The sequence below is a fragment of the Gymnoscopelus microlampas genome (assembly GCF_963454915.1).
Source record: "Gymnoscopelus microlampas genome assembly, chromosome: 3".
Classification (NCBI taxonomy): Eukaryota; Metazoa; Chordata; class Actinopteri; order Myctophiformes; family Myctophidae; genus Gymnoscopelus; species Gymnoscopelus microlampas.
In genome coordinates this window covers 59,218,149-59,236,621 of record NC_139940.1, presented here as the reverse complement: position 1 = coordinate 59,236,621, position 18,473 = coordinate 59,218,149, and the positions used below count along the sequence as shown (strand labels likewise).

Below are 18,473 nucleotides of genomic sequence, written 5' to 3'. Positions count from 1 at the left end.
AATACATTACATTGTTGTTGCATTCCAAGTTAGACACTTTATGCACAATCTGGGATCCATATTTGGACTATATTGGACCTATATATTGTCATCCATTATAGTTAGAGGATTTCCTCATCAAGTCTAGTCCGTCTATACACCAGCTTTTAATTTTCCAATACTTTGGTGCTCTTCACATGTGTGTTTACATATATATATATTTTCTTTATACACTGTACTGTACGTCACATGTTTTTTTCTTTCTTCTAAAAATGACCTATGGTCAGGAGGGGATTTCTTTTTATACTAATCAAATGATTTGGATAAACAAAACAATTTCAGAAAGGTAACTTTCGAATGAAATGCACAAATGGCACAGAAAAGACTAGTGAATCATTTTAAACAGAACTAGTGGTAATAAGTGGTGGAAGAAGTAATCCGATTTTGTATTACTTGAGTAACAATTGCAGTAATAGTATTTTTTTAATCTGTTGCAAGTAAAAGTTCAAAATTGTACTTGAGTAAAATTACAAAAATATTGGTACCAATAGTTAAAGTACTCATTGTGCATAATGTCCCATTTCTCCCAGTTCTCTCCAAAAGTTTTCAACATTTTGAATATCAATCAATGTGTTCTTTTTCTTTGTGTGTGCCTGTACCTGTTATTTCTCTCCCGTAAAATTAAATACAAATATATTAAAAAATATATTTATATATATCAAAATATAGCAGATGTCTTATCATGACAAGTTGTGAGCTTGTAGAATATTTTAATAAAAGAAGAAGGATAGCGTTTAACTGGTTAATGTGTATACTATTTTGTAAAAAAATAAAATAAAAGTACAACATTTGCATCTCAGATGTAGTGGAGTGGAAATATAAAACAGTTGTCAAACTTTTAAGCTCACGATCCAACAGAGAAATTTGGTGTCGCCCGAGGACACAAACTTAAGTCCTATTTAGTAGTGAAAATAGGCGATCTACAAGCTCACAACATGGTCTCTTACAATTATAATTTTTTGAGAAGCTCTTACCTGTGGTTTGGTTTGTGTGTGTGTGACCTGGGTGACTGATGTGTCTTACAGGAACACTTACCAAGCTGCAACAGTACCAGAGTTCACTTCCTTGTTGGGTGTTAATATTAAACCACTCACTCTGTGTGTGTGTGTGTGTGTGTGTGTGTGTGTGTGTGTGTGTGTGTGTGTGTGTGTGTGTGTGTGCGCTTGTGTGTGTGTGTGCTTAAAGTGGTGGTCATAGGTGCACACAGGGGGTCCTTAGTTGGGGAAGATTGTCATAGAAACAACTGTTGAGAACTGTTGAAACTCCAATGCAATGGTCACTCACATACATACATACATACATACATACATACATACATACATACATACATACATACATACATACATACATACATACATACATACATACATACATACATACATACATACATACATACATACATACATACATACACTGAGGAAGCGTTCCCTTATTTAGTTTCCACCAGTGTTGCCAGATTCTGTGAGAGAAATAAGAAACCAGGTCTAGGAAAACAAGCCCAAAAGAGGCAACTACTAATAGAGCACTTTATGCATCGGATATTTGAAAATAGACGATAGATCTACAAGCTCACAACATATTGCAATGCGATGTTTGAGAACCACTGGCACTGGGTTAAACAACATTAAGAAACAAGCCCAAATAAACAACTACTACACTTTAGAAACAAGCCCACATAAACAACTACACTAAGAAACAAGCACAAATAAACAACTACTACACTTTAGAAACAAGCCCAAATAAACAACTACACTTAAGAAACAAGCACAAATAAACAACTACTACACTTAAGAAACAAGCCCAAATAAACAACTACACTTACGAAACAAGCCCAAATAAACAACTACACTTTAGAAACAAGCCCAAATAAACAACTACACTTACAAAACAAGCCCAAATAAACAACTACACTTACGAAACAAGCCCAAATAAACAACTACACTTTAGAAACAAGCCCAAATAAACAACTACACTTACGAAACAAGCCCAAATAAACAACTACACTTTAGAAACAAGCCCAAATAAACAACTACACTTACGAAACAAGCCCAAATAAACAACTACACTTTAGAAACAAGCCCAAATAAACAACTACACTTTAGAAACAAGCCCAAATAAACAACTACACTTTAGAAACAAGCCCAAATAAACAACTACTATACTTTAGAAACAAGCCCAAATAAACTACACTTTAGAAACCATCCCAAATAAACAACTACACTTTAGAAACAAGACCAAATAAACAACTACTACACTTTAGAAACAAGACCAAATAAACAACTACACTTTAGAAACAAGCCCCAAACAAGCCTTATAATAAGCTGACATGACAACTATTGCTCGGTTTCACATGCCTGTGTGTGTGTGTGGGTGTGTGTGTGTGTGTGTGTGTGTGTGTGTGTGTGTGTGTGTGTGTGTGTGTGTGTGTGTGTGTGTGTGTGTGTGTGTGTGTGTGTGTGTGTGTGTGTGTGTGTGTGTGTGTGTGTGTGCGCGCGCGCGCGCGTGCGTAACTGCGCTCGTGCGCACGTGTGTGGGGGGTAGGGGCGGGTCATAAATGTAGTAAAAAAAAAGCATGGGTTTCCGAGGCTATAAATGTGGTATCCAGAGTTGTCATGTCCGCTTATAGCGACTTTGGGTGAAGTCTAGCTGTAGAATACAACTCTCGTAGACGTAGGCCTATTTATGATTCTGACGTGTTCAATCTACGAGAGTACGCCCCATGGAGACAGGGACTTTCTGCACTATGCCCCGTAAACACTCCAAACATGTACAAATTGAAAGTAAAGGTCCTTACCCCCAAGCCCCAAATGTTAACTGTCGCTACGGGGTAGTAGTTTAATGTAATAATCCATATCTTTCAATAAAGAAGGGTTTTAATAACGTCTGTGGCCGAACGCCATTTTTTCACCCTCGTTTACTTCCTGTTTACATTGAGTGTAATTCCGGCCGTCACTACCGCCCATTGGGAACTTCCGACAGAATCGGCCACAGACGGCATTAAAACACTTTTGTATTGAAATATATGGATTCTTACATTAAACTACTACCCCGTAGCGACAGTTAACATTTGGGGCTTGGGGGTAAGCACCGTTATTTTCAATTTGTATATGTTTTGGAGTGTCTACGGGCCGGGGCATAGTGCAGAAAGTCCCTGTCTCCATGGGGCGTGAAACCTACAGCTCTCGTAGATTGAAGACGTCAGAATCATAAATACGTGTAGTACGACAGTTGTATTCTACAGCTAGCGAGCTAGGTGAAGTCGCTTCACAATTGTTTAATTATTATTTTAAACAGTGGTTCTCGAATATGGTCATGAAAGTGTTTTGTGCCAGGGAGCAGCATTTGTGTTGTTAGAATGTTTAAAAATATATTTTTGTATTTATTTTGTTCATACTTAGATTGTATATATTATTATAATTAATGGAGGATTATAAATAAATACATCAAAAGCTCTTTGCAGATTTGTGAGGCTGGGACCGAGGTTACATCGAAAGGGCAGAGAGCCTCTAACGCCAGTGGCAGCGTTGCCAGGTCTGCTTATTATAAGCGACGTTGGGCTAGTAATGAAGTTGCTTGGAAATATTGGTAGTTGTGGGTTGTGTTTTTTTGGGGCTTGTTTCTAAAGTAATGTTTTAATTATTATTTGAATGAATATGTAGTTTTCCTCCGAGGTGGAAAGACTGGTGACGCGAGGTTAGTATTTGTCCACGGAACTCCCATCTGAAAATATTTTATGCCAGGGACCCATGTATCAGATTTGTGTTGTTAAAATGTTTCAAAAAATATTCAATATGTGTCCCCCCCAAAAACAAGTAGGACACAAATGTGTAATGCCCTACCAAAAGTAGTAAAAGTCATAACCCAGTTAAAGTTCTCATGTAGCCTCGCACTGCGAGGCTCGCTGTTAGTTGCTCGTAGTTGCTTCTTTTGGGCATGTTTTCCTAGACCTACTGCTTACTTATTTCTCTCGCAAAACCTGGCAACGGCGGCCAGTGGGAACAATAATCCAGAACAGCCAATGTTTCTCTGTTCCGGGACGGATGCGTTTAAGTGGAACACACAGAGAAATGGCGCTCTGCCTTTGGTTCAGTGATTAATTATTAGCGTCGTCGTTATTATTATATATTATTACTATCATTAAAACACCAACTAAACAGGTAAGACTGATAAACAACGGCTTTATTAAACATTAGTTGTATGTCTGTGGTTACATGGAATTCAGTGTGTGCCTTCAGGTGACTGTTAGCTGCTAAGTTGCTAACGGGAGCTAACAACAACAACAACACGGTTCTCTGTGTTACTGATCGGATTGGGAGATAATTATTACAGTAACTAAGTACATTTACTCAAGTAGTCTATGATCAGTGCAGTTTTGAGGTACTTTTGCTTTACTGGAGTATTTCCAACATTTTCAATACTTTTTCTTCTACTCCACTACATCTCAGAGACATATTGTACTTGTATTGTCCAAAAACAGTGTTTCTCAAACTTTTTCATGTCAAGGACCCCCAAATTGACACTTATTAGCCCGCGGACCCCCATTTCAAAAGATATGCCAGGGACCCCCATAAGAGAAGATTTTTTTACGGCTCTAGCAGTGATTCTCAACCATTTTCATTTCAAGGACCCCCACTTTGACATGCATTTAGGCTACGGACCCCATTTAATGGCATTTCTATCACTTGGACCGCAATTCATATTGTAAAATCATGTCAATTTAACTCTGAGAGTGTACAAACGGGTCCATTTGGTTCTATTTGTACACTCTCAGAGTTACAGACCCATAAGGGTCCATTTGGTGCCTAATCTATCATTTAGCTTGGGACCCCCTGGAACTCCGTCAAGGACCCCTGGGGGTCCCCGGACCCCACTTTGAGAACCAATGGTCCAAAACCATTACTTCTCAGGAAAGGGGAAAAGGCATGTGTCCAAATTCAGTGACTCTCTAAATCTTTTTTTAATTTCAAGGACTACCAGTTTGGTTTGCATTAGGCCATGGACCCCAATCTCTGAGGGTAAATGGAACCAAAATGACCTATTTGGTCCATTTGTGGATTGTGTACAGTGTTGGTTCTTAAAGTGGGTCCTTGAGGGAGTTCCAGGGGGTCCCCAGCTAAATGATAGATTAGGCACCAAATGGACCCTTATGCCTCTGTAACTCTGAGAGTGTACAAATGGAACCAAATGGACCCTTAACGGGTCCATTTGGTTCCATTTGTACACTCTCAGAGTTAAATTGACATAGATTTTACAATATAAATTGCGGTCCAAGTGATAGAAATGCCATTAAATGGGGGTCCGTAGCCCTAATGCATGTCAAACTGGGGGTCCTTGAAATTAAAATGGTTGAGAATCACTGCTAGAGCCGTAAAAAATCTTCTCTTATGGGGGTCCCTGGCATATATTTTCTAATGGGGGTCCGCGGGCTAATAAGTGTCCATTTGGGGGTCCTTGACATGAAAAAGTTTGAGAACCACTGGTGTACAGTACACTCTCAGAGTCACAGACCTGTAAGGGTCCATTTGGTTTCTAACTATCAACCATGTAGCTGGGGACCCCATGGAACCCTCCCCAATAACCTTTTGGGTCCCTGGACACCACTGTGAGAACCACTGCACTGATCCAATGTAATTATTATTTAGTCACAAGGTCTTGTTAGTACTTTTTATTGCCTCGATATTTATCTGAGCAACGTAACCTCTTTAGACATTGCATCCCTATGAATAGACCCAGGATAGCTTTGTTTACAAACATGGCTGTCTTCTTATGGTCAGGGATGACTGACCTGACACATCATACCATACACAATGATGTGTGAGAAAGGAACCAACTGTTTGTTCTAAATCCTGAAGCATTATAAATATAGTGTGTCTAAACTCTAAAGTATGACTATGAACATGTGATTCTGTGTCATTCATATACTGTATAAAATACCAAAGCAGCTTTTTTTTGTTCTAACAAATGTTGACATTTTTGTACGTTGCTTACCATTAACCCTTTTAAGACCGGGAAGACCTGTCATTTTTACATTTCTTTGGCTATTAAAACATAGCAGATATACAAGCTCATAGCGTGGCACCAAGTGCCACGCTATGAGCTTGTATATCTGTTTTTTTTTTTTTTTTTATCGTGAAAGTTTTTGCAAATCTTTGAATATACATATTTTTCTAAACATTTTTTAACTCATGTTACAACTGCTGGGGGGTCCCTGGAACAAAATATTTTCTGATGGGGGTCCACGGCCAAATACATATCATTTTGAGAACCACTTACAGCAACATAAGTTTTTTCATATTTTCAAACATCTCAGTACTTTAACTTTTGGTACTTTAAGCACATTTTGATACCAATATTTTTGTACTTTTAAATTTTGAACACCAGACTTTTACTTGTAACAGAGTACTTCTACATTGCAGTATTGATACTTTTACTTAGTAAAACATTTGAGTAGTACTTTTTCCACCTCTGTTCATGTGCTATCTTCTATCTAAAAAAGTGCTATCTTCTATCTAAAAAAGTACAAGAATGCTAATTTCCTAACTACCGTTTCGATGTTCTGTTGCACCATACACAGACTCTTCATGGTTTTTGCCGAGCCAGCACCGTCCCCTGTTGACCCTCCGGTGGCAGAATGAGACGCATGGGCCGCAAGCGTAAGAGCAGCTCCCCGGACACGTGGCTGACCGCCAGCAAAGCTCTGAAGAAGGACGAGAGGGTCTGTAACTCGCTGCTGTCCACGGAGGTCGACGGGCACCAGAAGCAGAGGTCTGCTCTCCCAGGTACAAACGAGTCGAGCCGTTTAGTTGTTTAGCGTCGCTCCAATAGGCTCTATTCATGGCAGCCATATTATGAAGACATTCCCAGGTGTTACCAATGATACTAATGAAGGCTCTGTTCCATTTAGTCTAGCACAGTGGTTTCCACGACCCCCATAACTCTGAGAGTGTACAAATGGAACCAAATGGACCCTTACGGGTCCATTTGGTTCCATTTCTCAGAGTTATACACCCGTAAAGGGCCATTTGGGAGTGTTTCCAGTGAGCCAACATGCACAATATCAGCACCCTGACTCCGTCTGACCAGAATGGAACAGAGCCTTCATTAGTATCATTGGTAACACCTGTGAATGTCTTCATAATATGGCTGCTGTGAATAGAGCCTATAGTGATATAACCGTATCGGAAAAGGCTGCCGATACTGCCTAAAACGCTGGTATCGTTAATCGGCGAGTATGCCAGTCTGTGCCGATCGAGAGTTACAGACCTGTGAGGGTCCATTTGGACCCCCTCAAGGAACACTGAGGGACCCCAATTTGAGAACCACTGTCCTAGATTGTTTTTAAATTACACACTGGGATCGGTTCTCGGTATCGACCGATACACAAGTTTTGGGTATCTGAATCGGTGTCGGGAAGAAACAAATGGTAACGGTGCATCTCTATTTGTTTTCACCAGACAATGTCCAGAGAATCAGGTCCAGAGTTGCCCTTGCTCACACGTAGCAGCCAACAGCAGGACACTGGAAATAGTCAGTTTGGATCCCATCATAAATCACTCTCTTGATTTTTGATTCATCTCCCGGAGAGCATAGAGTTTAGATCCCATCGCCTGAGGAGACTGTCGAAAAAAAATGTCCTCAAAGCATCCACGTGTGTGTCCTTACTCCAGGCTCCTCTAGGGAGTCTCCTCTCTCCTCTATGCTTGTGCTTGTTGACAAGATTGTTGTCGTCTGGTTTCATGCCAGTCCCATAGAGCAGTTATTTGTATACCAGTGTTTCCCCTAGGATGAAGTTTTAACCGTGGCGCTGGGAAGCGCTTAGCACACGCGCACATTTTTGTAATTCACCTTTTTTTAATGTTTTTTTTTCACCTCGCCGGTGCCGCACTATGAGCTTGTACTGTATATCTGCTATTTTTGAATAGCCAAAGAAATCTAAAATGACACAGATGGTGCGTGGCTGTAATGTGCTCTCTTGGCTGTAGCGTGGCTCTAGATCGGGCCCGACAGGCCCAAATATCCAACATGTTTGAAATCTAAAACTCGTCGGGAACCTGTCGCCGACCGCACTTTATCGGCGTGGATCTTCTCGGAGTACCTTACACACTGCGCGATCAACACCTCGCCGAGGAACGCCCAATCTTGACTGAGATCGGTGGTTTTGTCGGCGAACACCCAAAAATATCCCTGACAGTGAAATCGGGTCAAATATCGTACAGTGTGTAGGGGTCTTAAATCATATTTTTTTTCCCTCAAAATATTTAGTCAGGTGTCTGAGATCGACAGTGTCACTGTGTGGCTATTTACAACCAAAAAGCTTATTGAACAGCTGAGAAACCTGCACATTTAACCACATAGAAAAGTAGCGCAAATTAACTACAAATGTTTATGCTAAAGACTGTGTCCTCCAAGGTTTTCTCTAGCTCAAGAACTTGAAATGATCTTAAACACCAAAACAAAACACTCTCCAGCAAGCCTACGGTGGCCTAAGTTACTGAAACTCAAAAATAGCTCGATCTACAAGCTCGCTATGAGCTTGTAGATCTGCTATTTTTGTATAGCCAAAGTATAACTGATGGATCAAGGGGTTACAGAGATGCGTTCCCGTTTTGAATGGGTTAAATGTTTTCAGAATGTCATTGATAGATTGGTGATATGTTTGTCTGTTTGTTTGCAGCTCCAGGCAGTGATGGGGAGGAGGAAGAGGAGGATGTGGATTATGTCCGTCCCTCTCAGTGCTCCTCTGGTGGTCAGGAAGAGGACAGAGAGTTACACCTGTTCATCACTGTGGGTGAGTTGTCTTGTGCCCCTGTCATACTGGGGTTGGGGGGGGGGCCCCAACCCCAGTATGACCCAACTAAACACCCATCATCACCTGACTGCGTCTGCCTCAGGACAGATGAGCCAAAGCAGTGGGATACATTAAGACCTGGAACTGTGTCATTTTTAGATTTGAACTAAAAAGTATTATTTTACACTTTAGGCTATTCAAAAATAGCAGATATACAAGCTCATAGCGCGGCACCGAGTGCCGCGCTACGAGCTTGTGGATCTGCTATTTTTGAAAAATCGTGAAAATGTGTGCAAATCTTTGAATATATATATTTTTGAAGCGAACATTTTTAACTCAAATCTTTGCTTCTGGGAGGGTCCCTGGAACAACATATTTTGATGGGGGTCCGCGGCCAAATACATATAATTTTGGGGGTCCTTGACATTAAAAAGATTTAACACCACTGACGTAGAAACATACGTTTTTCAGAATACTGTTGAGATTTAGGAGACATGTAGAATCGGCTTCAGGTCTCAATGGGTTAAAGCCTCAATCCATAACTTGTTTTAGTGGATACAAGTGTATTCAACCAATATGAATTGTTGACTATGTTAATACTACTATAGCTAAAATGACTGTAGTGGTGCTCTGCTGCTCTACCCAGGGGGCAAAGGGGGGTATGCTGCATTTGCTCTGCTATAAAAGGTTGGCCACCAGAAATAATATCTATGACCCCGTAGGATCACAACCTATATGGACAACCCGGTCATTTTTTTGCTGGAAATCCAATATGGCCGCCTCAATATTGGCCCCTATCAGTACCCAGGGGCAAAGGGGGGTATGCTGCATTTGCCCTGCCATAAAAGGTTGGCCACCAGAAATAATATCTATGACCTAGTAGGATCACAACCTATATGGACGACCCGGTCAACTTGCTGCTGGAAATCCAATATGGCCGCCTCAATATTGGCCCCTATCAGAAAATAGCTTTGGCAATAACTTTTGAACCAGATGGGCTAGAAATAAAAACTTGGTGTCTATTTCATGGTTTCAGAGCATGAGAAACCCAATGGAATACTTATCTTTATGATAGGGTGTGTCTGGACCTTTAATTTGCACATTTCCAAGATGGACGCCACGCGAAAATGAGTTTTACTATGACTTTTACAGTGACAGCTTACTGTTATGGCAAAAAGTCTGCTTTTTAAGCAATATGAACACATTTGGTCAGTTTGAGCTTTCATTTCTATTTTGTCAATATGGCTGCAGTCATAAATAATGTATGGTATTACATTTTCCCCCAGATTTATTGATTTATAGATCTATAGTTGTGGGGATGATTGCAGAGAAAAATCGGAGAGAAAGCCCACAATGTATCTTATGTATCATTTTAATAAACTAAATACAATATAAACATACACATGCACACTCCAAGACTTGCCAAAAACTTCAACTTTAGGGCTATACAAATTAACATAGTGGTATGCATTCAAGTAACATAACAAAATATAGACAACTTAGTGACAAATAGAGTAAAGGCGGAGTTGAGGTTGCCTACAAAAGGTTCATTTTGACCTCTATGGTGCTGTCTTGCCTGCTTCTAAAGCCAATGATACTATGGTACAATGCTATTCACTGTCACTGTTGTCATGTGTTGCACTGATCCTGCTGCATCGTGTCTCCAGTACCTGGCAACGGCATCCTTGAATTGCCTTCTTTGCACAGGAACAGAGGCATGATATTGCCTTGTTCATTGACAAAGGCAAGGCTGGCTCGGTAGATGCAAGGGGGACTGCATTGCTAGCACTGAGAGACCATCCATACTCTGTGAAAGAAGGAATATCCGGCTTGGCGATATGTGCACATTTATCTATTAATGTTGCTAGAGCAGCTCTTCTCAGGTGCAGGTCAAAGGCATTCTCTGTCAGGGGCAGCAGCTTTAAGAGGGTTGATCTATTATTGAGGAACTTGTACACTCTAAGCTTACTCAGGTCAAAATCCTCCGGGTGGTCCGCTTTGGATGTATATACAGCAATTGTGAGGTCTCGTGCCTGATTGATGACGTCATATGAGAGGGAATCAGAAGAGTTTTCACCAAACTCCTCAAGTGCAGGGAGATCCAGACGCATGCTGGCCTTGAACCATGCCTTCTTCCCAGTGAAGAAGGGATAGCTGGTGGTATCTCTGCCACTTAAACTATGGATAAAGGGCAGGGCACGGCACTGTGCAAGCCCCAGTGCTGATACAATTTGATGGATAGGAAGGTATGAATTTTGTTCTGTTCTCACCCACAGCTCTGGAAGGCATCTGAGATGGGTTGCTGCATAGTAAAGGCACATGATGATGATGTCTGTGTCATTGGCATGGATGACAACTCTGTCAACTTTGTCATTCTGGACACTGTACAGGGTGTGGAGTATTATTCTTGTATCAGCTTCCTGTTGTGTGGATTCTAGTGCAGGGACATCTTCAATAGACCCCTCCTTGATCACCACACTCCTTGTCTCTTCTTTAAACCACCCACCCAGGTAAAGATGTGTTGGACCAAGGGCCGACTTAAGTTTCTCATTTTCACACCATTCATCACAGAGGAAACTCAATAGGTTTGCCTTGTTAGCTGACACAGCAAAAAAACTCCTGAGGATCTGGAGCTGTGTAACGCATACTGACTTCATATTCTTTGGTAGGTTTTGGTCGAGCATATCTGTGTTCTTGCTCAGCTGTCTTAAGACTAGGTCCACTGTACCGGTCACAACAGAAGTGAATGATCTCTGTGCCAGCAGGCACATCATTCAACAGCAGACGTTGGTATCTTTCAGCGATTGTTCCAAATGCTTCACCTTTCAGGAACGACCTACGGCGTATGGCATACATGGCATCAATAACTACTGCTGTTTTTCTGTCTTCTGTAGGCAGGTCAGGGATGCATGCAACTTTGGTCTCCTCTTTCAGGACCTTCACAAGGCTTGCCTTGGTACCTGTTCTCATCCTGCCATCTTCCTGGAAGAGGGGAGGGGGGAAGCCACTGCACTCGTGGTTGCCTATAAAGTCAACAAGGTTGAGTTCTCCACCACTGGCTATGATTTGGGTCATGCGCAGGAGGGCAGTAATTTCATTGCTCTTGCCAGGTGCTGAGGTTTTCCCCTTAGATTTTTTAGATTTTGTGTTTTGAGTGTGGGAAGTGTTAAGCTTCATTATGCTTGTCTTCTTCTGTTCACTGGACAATGACTCACACAGTGCCTTCAGACCCAGTTCTTTCACACTCATCAAGTGGTCCTTGACTGTGGAATCAGCACACTGTCCTGTAGATATGTTGATCATGGATGATGTGCTCACTGTAAATGGGTTAGTCTCCACTGCTGCCATGACCTTGACTACCATCTCTGCATCCCGGATTACACGACTCTGACCAGACTCATGGTGTGGGTTGGAGGAGTGGAGGTGGAGCATAGACTTGAGCTCTGCAGAGACAGCTGCAGTGAGTGGTTTTGTGTAGACCCATTTTGTCCTGGCAGCAGGGCTGAGTGTAATGCCATCCAGACTGCTTGCTTCCTTGGCATCGGCATTATAGGTCTGCTCCAGTAGCATGTCAAGAGAAACACTGTTGTGGCTGCCATCTGCTCGTCTGCCAACAAATACACCTGCCATCAGTGCTTCATGTACCTCAAGCTCTTTCTGGTAGTTTCTTCATCTCAGCCAAATACAGAGGTAAAGATTGCTGCCCGTACTTGTAGTGGCCTGCTGCAGTGAGGTAGGGTAGCATTCTTGCTGATTCACAGAGATGTCCTGTCCAGTCACCTTCCCGATCGTAGTAGATAAACCTTTGGAGAATATCTGACATCTCCAGGAAGGTTGCCCAGAGGACTGCAGTTGGTTGCCCATTCAATGATTCCTGAAAAAGCAGCAGCTGCTCTCTTAGGACTGCCATCTCTGGACTGCCATCTCTGTTGCCATAACAGTCAGCTGTCACTGTAAAAGTCATAGTAAAACTCATTTTCGCGTGGCGTCCATCTTGGAAATATGCAAAGTAAAGGTCCAGAAACACCCAATCATAAAGATAAGTATTCCATTGAGTTTCTCATGCTCTGAAACCATGAAATAGACACCAAGTTTTTATTTCTAGCCCATCTGGTTCAAAAGTTATTGCCAAAGCTATTTTCTGATAGGGGCCAATATTGAGGCGGCCACATTGGATTTCCAGCAGCAAGTTGACCGGGTTGTCCATATAGGTTGTGATCCTACTGGGTCATAGATATTATTTCTGGTGGCCAACCTTTTAGGGCAGGGCAAATGCAGCATACCCCCCTTTGCCCCTGGGTACTGATAGGGGCCAATATTGAGGCGGCCATATTGGATTTCCAGCAAAAAATTGACCGGGTTGTCCATATAGGTTGTGATCCTACGGGGTCATAGATATTATTTCTGGTGGCCAACCTTTTATAGCAGGGCAAATGCAGCATTCCAAAAAAAAGGGGGTTTTGCCCCCTGGGTACTCTTCTATTTAGAAATGTATATCCTGTGGTCCGGTAGGACACCTACTGGTTGAGAAGAGGTACTGCATGCAAGGTCAAATCGCAACGTATCCTCTGCTCTAACCAAGGTTATTATAGTTAACGAAAACTAACATTTAAAAAACTGAACTAAATAAAAATGAGGAAAAAAACCCATAACTGACTGAAACTGTATTTTCTGTATGTTTACAAAACTAAAACAAACTGAAATTATAGATAAAAGGCCCTTTATTTATAAGCTTTTTGGGATGATATTAATCTATTTATTTAGTTGTACAAGTTCTACGGCAATTGTCGGCACCGTACGGCACCTCACGGTGGCGACCACGGGAAAAGTTCACAAAGGGCAGAGGTACTTCAACATGACTGGGAGTATATTCATCATATATTATCATATATCTTGGATGATTTTCAAAACAGTGTTTGCACTTTATCCCTTTATGGTCAGTACATCTACATAAACATTCAGATTTCAAATATAAAGTGCTTACCTCATGGCCACGGATGTTACAATTATGTACGGGCCCACATAAGTACCCGTATATTCCGTATTGTTCAATAAAAAGCATTTTAATTCCGATCGGTGGCCATTTTCACATAGAGCTATAATGTATCAGAGTGCAATACACCTCCCAACCGATCGGGTCGCGTAGTTGAAAGCATATGTAGAAAATTGTCACAGATTGATATTAAAACGTTTGACAACCACTGCTCTGCCATACAGATTATAACATTGTATGCATTAAAATAAGTCAAAGATTGTAGCTTTAAGCTATCGTGTGTCTCTCGGACAGATGACGGAGATGGTGCCGGAGCACACAGGAGCAGGGAGCAGCAGGTGGATCCCAGCAAGCCGTGGGACAAGGATGCTGAGGACGGCCTCTCCAGCCTGGAGAGCTGGTTGCCTAGCGACAGCGAGCCCAGCGACGACAACGATGAGTTTGGCCAGTTGGACATTGACCTGGAGAGGAAGTCCAGAGAGCACAACCTGACGTCGGGGAACATCCGCTCTATCCTGCACGTCAGTCTCTCTCCCATACATACGTTTATATTTTACCAGTGGTGGAAAAAGTACTCAAATGTTTTACTTAGGTAAAAGTATGCAAAGTAAAAGTCCGGAATTCAAAATGTACTTGAGTAAAAGTACAAAAGTATTGGTTTCAAAATGTACTTAAAGTACCAAAAGTAAAAGTACTAAAATGTTTGAAAATAGCCGATCTACAAGCTCACAACGCGTCAACCTTCAACGCGTTGTGAGCTTGTAGATCGGCTATTTTTTTTTTGTTGCCTCTTATATTATTAGAATTTTTTTTTGGATCAGTTTTTATAGCATAGTTCGTTGATTACTTTTGATGCAGCAATGTTTGTTTTTTAGGTATTAAAAAGGTCTTAAAAGTCCTTAAATTGACAACAAAAAATCATGTGGGGACCCACAGGTTGAGAACCACTGCTCTACACTTGCACAATAAGGACAACTTTATTCAGGCAACGTTTCGGTCAATGGATCTCAGAGAAGGAGGTCTATTGACTGAAACGTTTGCCTAAGTAAAGTTTTTATTGTACAAGTGTAGACGGTGTGCCGGTCACTTGATTGTATTCTACAATCACATTAAAAACCCAACATTGCCAAAATGTTAATAAATAGAGCAAGGATTGGTGAATAAACCTTCAAAGTATTTTTTTCCTGTGATGTGAACAAACCTGACAGTAGACTGTTTGTCTCTCTCCTCAGGAGGTCATAACCCATGAACACGTGGTGGCCATGATGAAAGCTGCCATCAGAGAGACCCAGGACCTGCCCTTGTTTGTGAGTTTCAGCATGTGTTTTTTATCTGAAGGGCACAGGTCAAACATTGTAACTGTGAAAGTCCATAAAAGTCTGATCAAGATCAAACCTCGGTTCATGTGTCTCTTATCCTCAAGGACCACAAAAGTCTGCCGTATTGGATTCTGTGCCATCTTACAATAAATGCACTGAATCTCTGTACGTATGTATTAGGGCTGGTAACATTTCTCATAAATGAAATTCGAATATTGGTCTTAAAAATAGACTAATAGGCTCTATTCACAGCAGCCATTAAAGCCATATTATGAAGACATTCACAGGTGTTACCAATGATACTAATGAAGGCTCTGTTCCGTTCTGGTCAAACAGAGTCAGGGTGCTGATATTGTGCATGTTGGCTCACTGGAAACACTCTGCTACACCAGTGGGTCTACAACAGTTGGGGTCATGGGCTTCCAAATGGCCCCGGCCCTTACAGGTGTGTAACTCTGAGAGTGTACAAATGGAACCAAATGGACCCTTAAGGGTCCATTTGGTTCCATTTGTACACTCAGAGTTATGGGGGTCGTGGAAACCACTGTGCTAGACTAAATGGAACAGAGCCTTCATTAGTATCATTGGTAACACCTGTGAAGGAAGTGATAATATGGCTGCTGTGAATAGAGCCTATATGCTCGAATCCAATTAAAATATATTTTGTTTGTTTTTACAATGTGATACATTGTTTTTTGTATTGCCCTGTCAAATAAAGAGGGAGCAGAGGGAGTGCAGTGCCCTGCATCGAGTCAGTCGGATATGCAGGTTTCCAGAACCGCCAGAAAAGGCTCTGGGGTCCACTACTTCATTGACTAGGGGGCAAAATAATCTGTGCTCATGAATGAACTTAATTACAGTATCTTAACTTACAGGAGCCCAAGATGACCCGTTCCAGACTCAAACAAGTAGTGGAGCAGGGAGAGGTTTGTCTCTCTCAGAATTTTTGCAATCATTATTATTATTATTATTATTTACAAAGACATGACACGTTATGTGCAAGTGAGACTAAGGTTAATGTTGTCTTCAGATGGTGTCCAGGCAGTATTCAGTGAGATTACATTTACAGCTGCGCACGTGTCCTTGGTATGCACGTTGAAGTCAGAGCTCTTTCCTGCCCAAAATTCTGATTCCTCTTTCCTATTAATTCCCATCCTACACATCAGTGGCGAGTCACTTATCTTTTGAAATGGAGTATTCTGGATGACTACTATAATATCTGGTAGCAATATCCAACCTGGCGTTCACAGAAACGTTATTTCTGTTTCCTACGAAAATGTGTCATTTTGTGCAGATTGCCATTTGCAGATTACATCGCATTTGCACGTCAAATTACTCATGCAATCAAAGCGCCTGTGTCTGACCATCTTTTGTGCATCTTTGTTACATACATGTTTTTGTGCTCCTCTGTTTAAAATCTCATCTACCCACCTAGGGTGCATGTTAACCCTTTTTAAGACCAGGGAAGCATCTGTGTCATTTTTTGATTTCTTTGGCTATTCAAAAATAGCACTCGGTGCCGCGCTATGAGCTTGTATATCTGCTTGTGAAAATGTGTGCAAATCTATGAATATATATTTTTTTAAAAGCGAACATTTGTAACTCAAATCTTTGCTTCTTGGGGTCCCTGGAACAAAATATTTTTAGATGGGGGTCCGTGGACAAATGCATACATTTGGGGGTCCTTGAAATGAAAAAGTTTGAGCACCACTGATAGCAACATATGTTTAAAGAAAAACAAAAACTGTTAGGATTCAGAAGACATTAGTAGAAGTGAAGAAGTAAAGATTTGAGTTACAAATGTTTGCTTTGAAAATATATATATTCATAGATTTGCACATTTTCCACGATAAAAAAAAAAAAGCAGATCTACAAGCTCATAGAGTGCCGCGCTATGAGCTTGTAGATCTGCTATTTTTGAATAGCCCAAAGAAATCCAAAAATGACACACGGATAAATTCCCTGGTCTTAATGGGGGTTAAGTATGCCACTTAACATCCGTTGTACATCTGACCCGGAAGTGAAACGTGCCACTGACATTGTGACCCCTCTCTCTACTTCCTGTGTTGCATGCAGTCTGTCCACCACCTAAACCTGTCACCCATCAGAGGAGCTCTCACCAAGGTTTGTCCTCTCATCATACACACAGTTATTGTCATACACAAGTCTCTTATGCAATGTACTGCATGTCTTCATCCGTCCATCCCAACACCAGTGGTGTTCTGTCCTGCATTATCAGTTAATGCTGAGGACACCGTTTGTTCCGGAGTAAGTTCTTTAACCCAGTGGTTCTCTCAAACCTTTTCATGGCAAGGACCCCCAAATTGATGTTTATTTGGCTGCAGACCCCCCATTCCAGGGACCCCCAGAAGCAAAGATTTGAGTTAAAGATGTTTGTTTTCAACAATATACATATTCAGAGATGTGCACACATTTCCATGATTTTTCAAAAATAGCAGATCTATAAGCTCATAGCGCGGCACTCGTGCCACGCTTGGTACCCCCCCCCCCCCCTGGTACCCCCTCACAGACCCCCGGACCCCACTTTGAGAACCAATGCTGTAACCCATTAAGACCTGAGGCCTATTCAAATGCAATACAAATTCAAGGTCTTTATTAATGTCCCAAAAGGGCAATTAGGTTTACAGCAAGAGTAGTGGTTTAAAACATACAGACAGTACAGGACAACAACAGACATGAAACACCATAGCATACAACAGAAGTCTGGGCGCATCTAGTGCAAGAGATAAAAATAAAAGGCTACATTCAGAAAAAAAGTGCTAGGATATAAAGTGCCGGCATAAAGTGCTTGTTTCAACATCAATGCCTTCGAAATCAGTAGTTCTCAAAACTCTTTTGTGCCAAAGACCCCCACAACGATATGTATTTGGCCGCAGACCCCCCACCGGAACATGTTTTGTGCTAGGGACACCCAGAAGAGAAGTTTTTCAAACACTTTCACATTTTTTTTCAATGTTCAAGCTCGCAGTGTGACACGCTTTGACCTTGTATATCTGCAATAGGCTCTATTCACAGCAGCCATATTGTAAGACATTCACAGGTGTTATCAATGATACTAATGAAGGCTCCGTTCCATTCTGGTCAAACAGAGTCAGGGTGCTGATGTTGTGCATGTTGGCTCACTGGAAACACTCTGTTACACCACTGTGTCTAAAGTTGGTGTCCAGGGACCCTCATGGGCTTCCAAATGGCCCCTTACGGGTGTGTAACTCTGAGAGTGTACAAATGGAACCAAATGGACCCGTAGGGGTCCATTTGGTTCCATTTGTACACTCTCAGATTTATGGGGGTCGTGGAAACCACTGTGCTACAC

The 18,473-nt window shown here is 41.6% G+C and overlaps 1 protein-coding gene across 1 annotated transcript in view; it reads left to right on the top strand.

The window, feature by feature from the left end:
* The first annotated feature begins 4,080 nt into the window (after positions 1-4,080).
* gon4lb (gon-4 like b) overlaps positions 4,081-18,473 on the top strand; it is a 65,691-nt gene continuing 51,298 nt past the window's right edge. Inside the window, exons 1-7 of the mRNA XM_084052444.1 lie at positions 4,081-4,196; positions 6,614-6,818; positions 8,714-8,827; positions 14,115-14,341; positions 15,053-15,127; positions 16,015-16,065; positions 17,216-17,263. Of these exons, the coding sequence (XP_083908570.1) occupies positions 6,671-6,818; positions 8,714-8,827; positions 14,115-14,341; positions 15,053-15,127; positions 16,015-16,065; positions 17,216-17,263 (663 nt within the window). The 5' untranslated portion in view covers positions 4,081-4,196; positions 6,614-6,670. The remainder of the gene's footprint in view (positions 4,197-6,613; positions 6,819-8,713; positions 8,828-14,114; positions 14,342-15,052; positions 15,128-16,014; positions 16,066-17,215; positions 17,264-18,473) is intronic.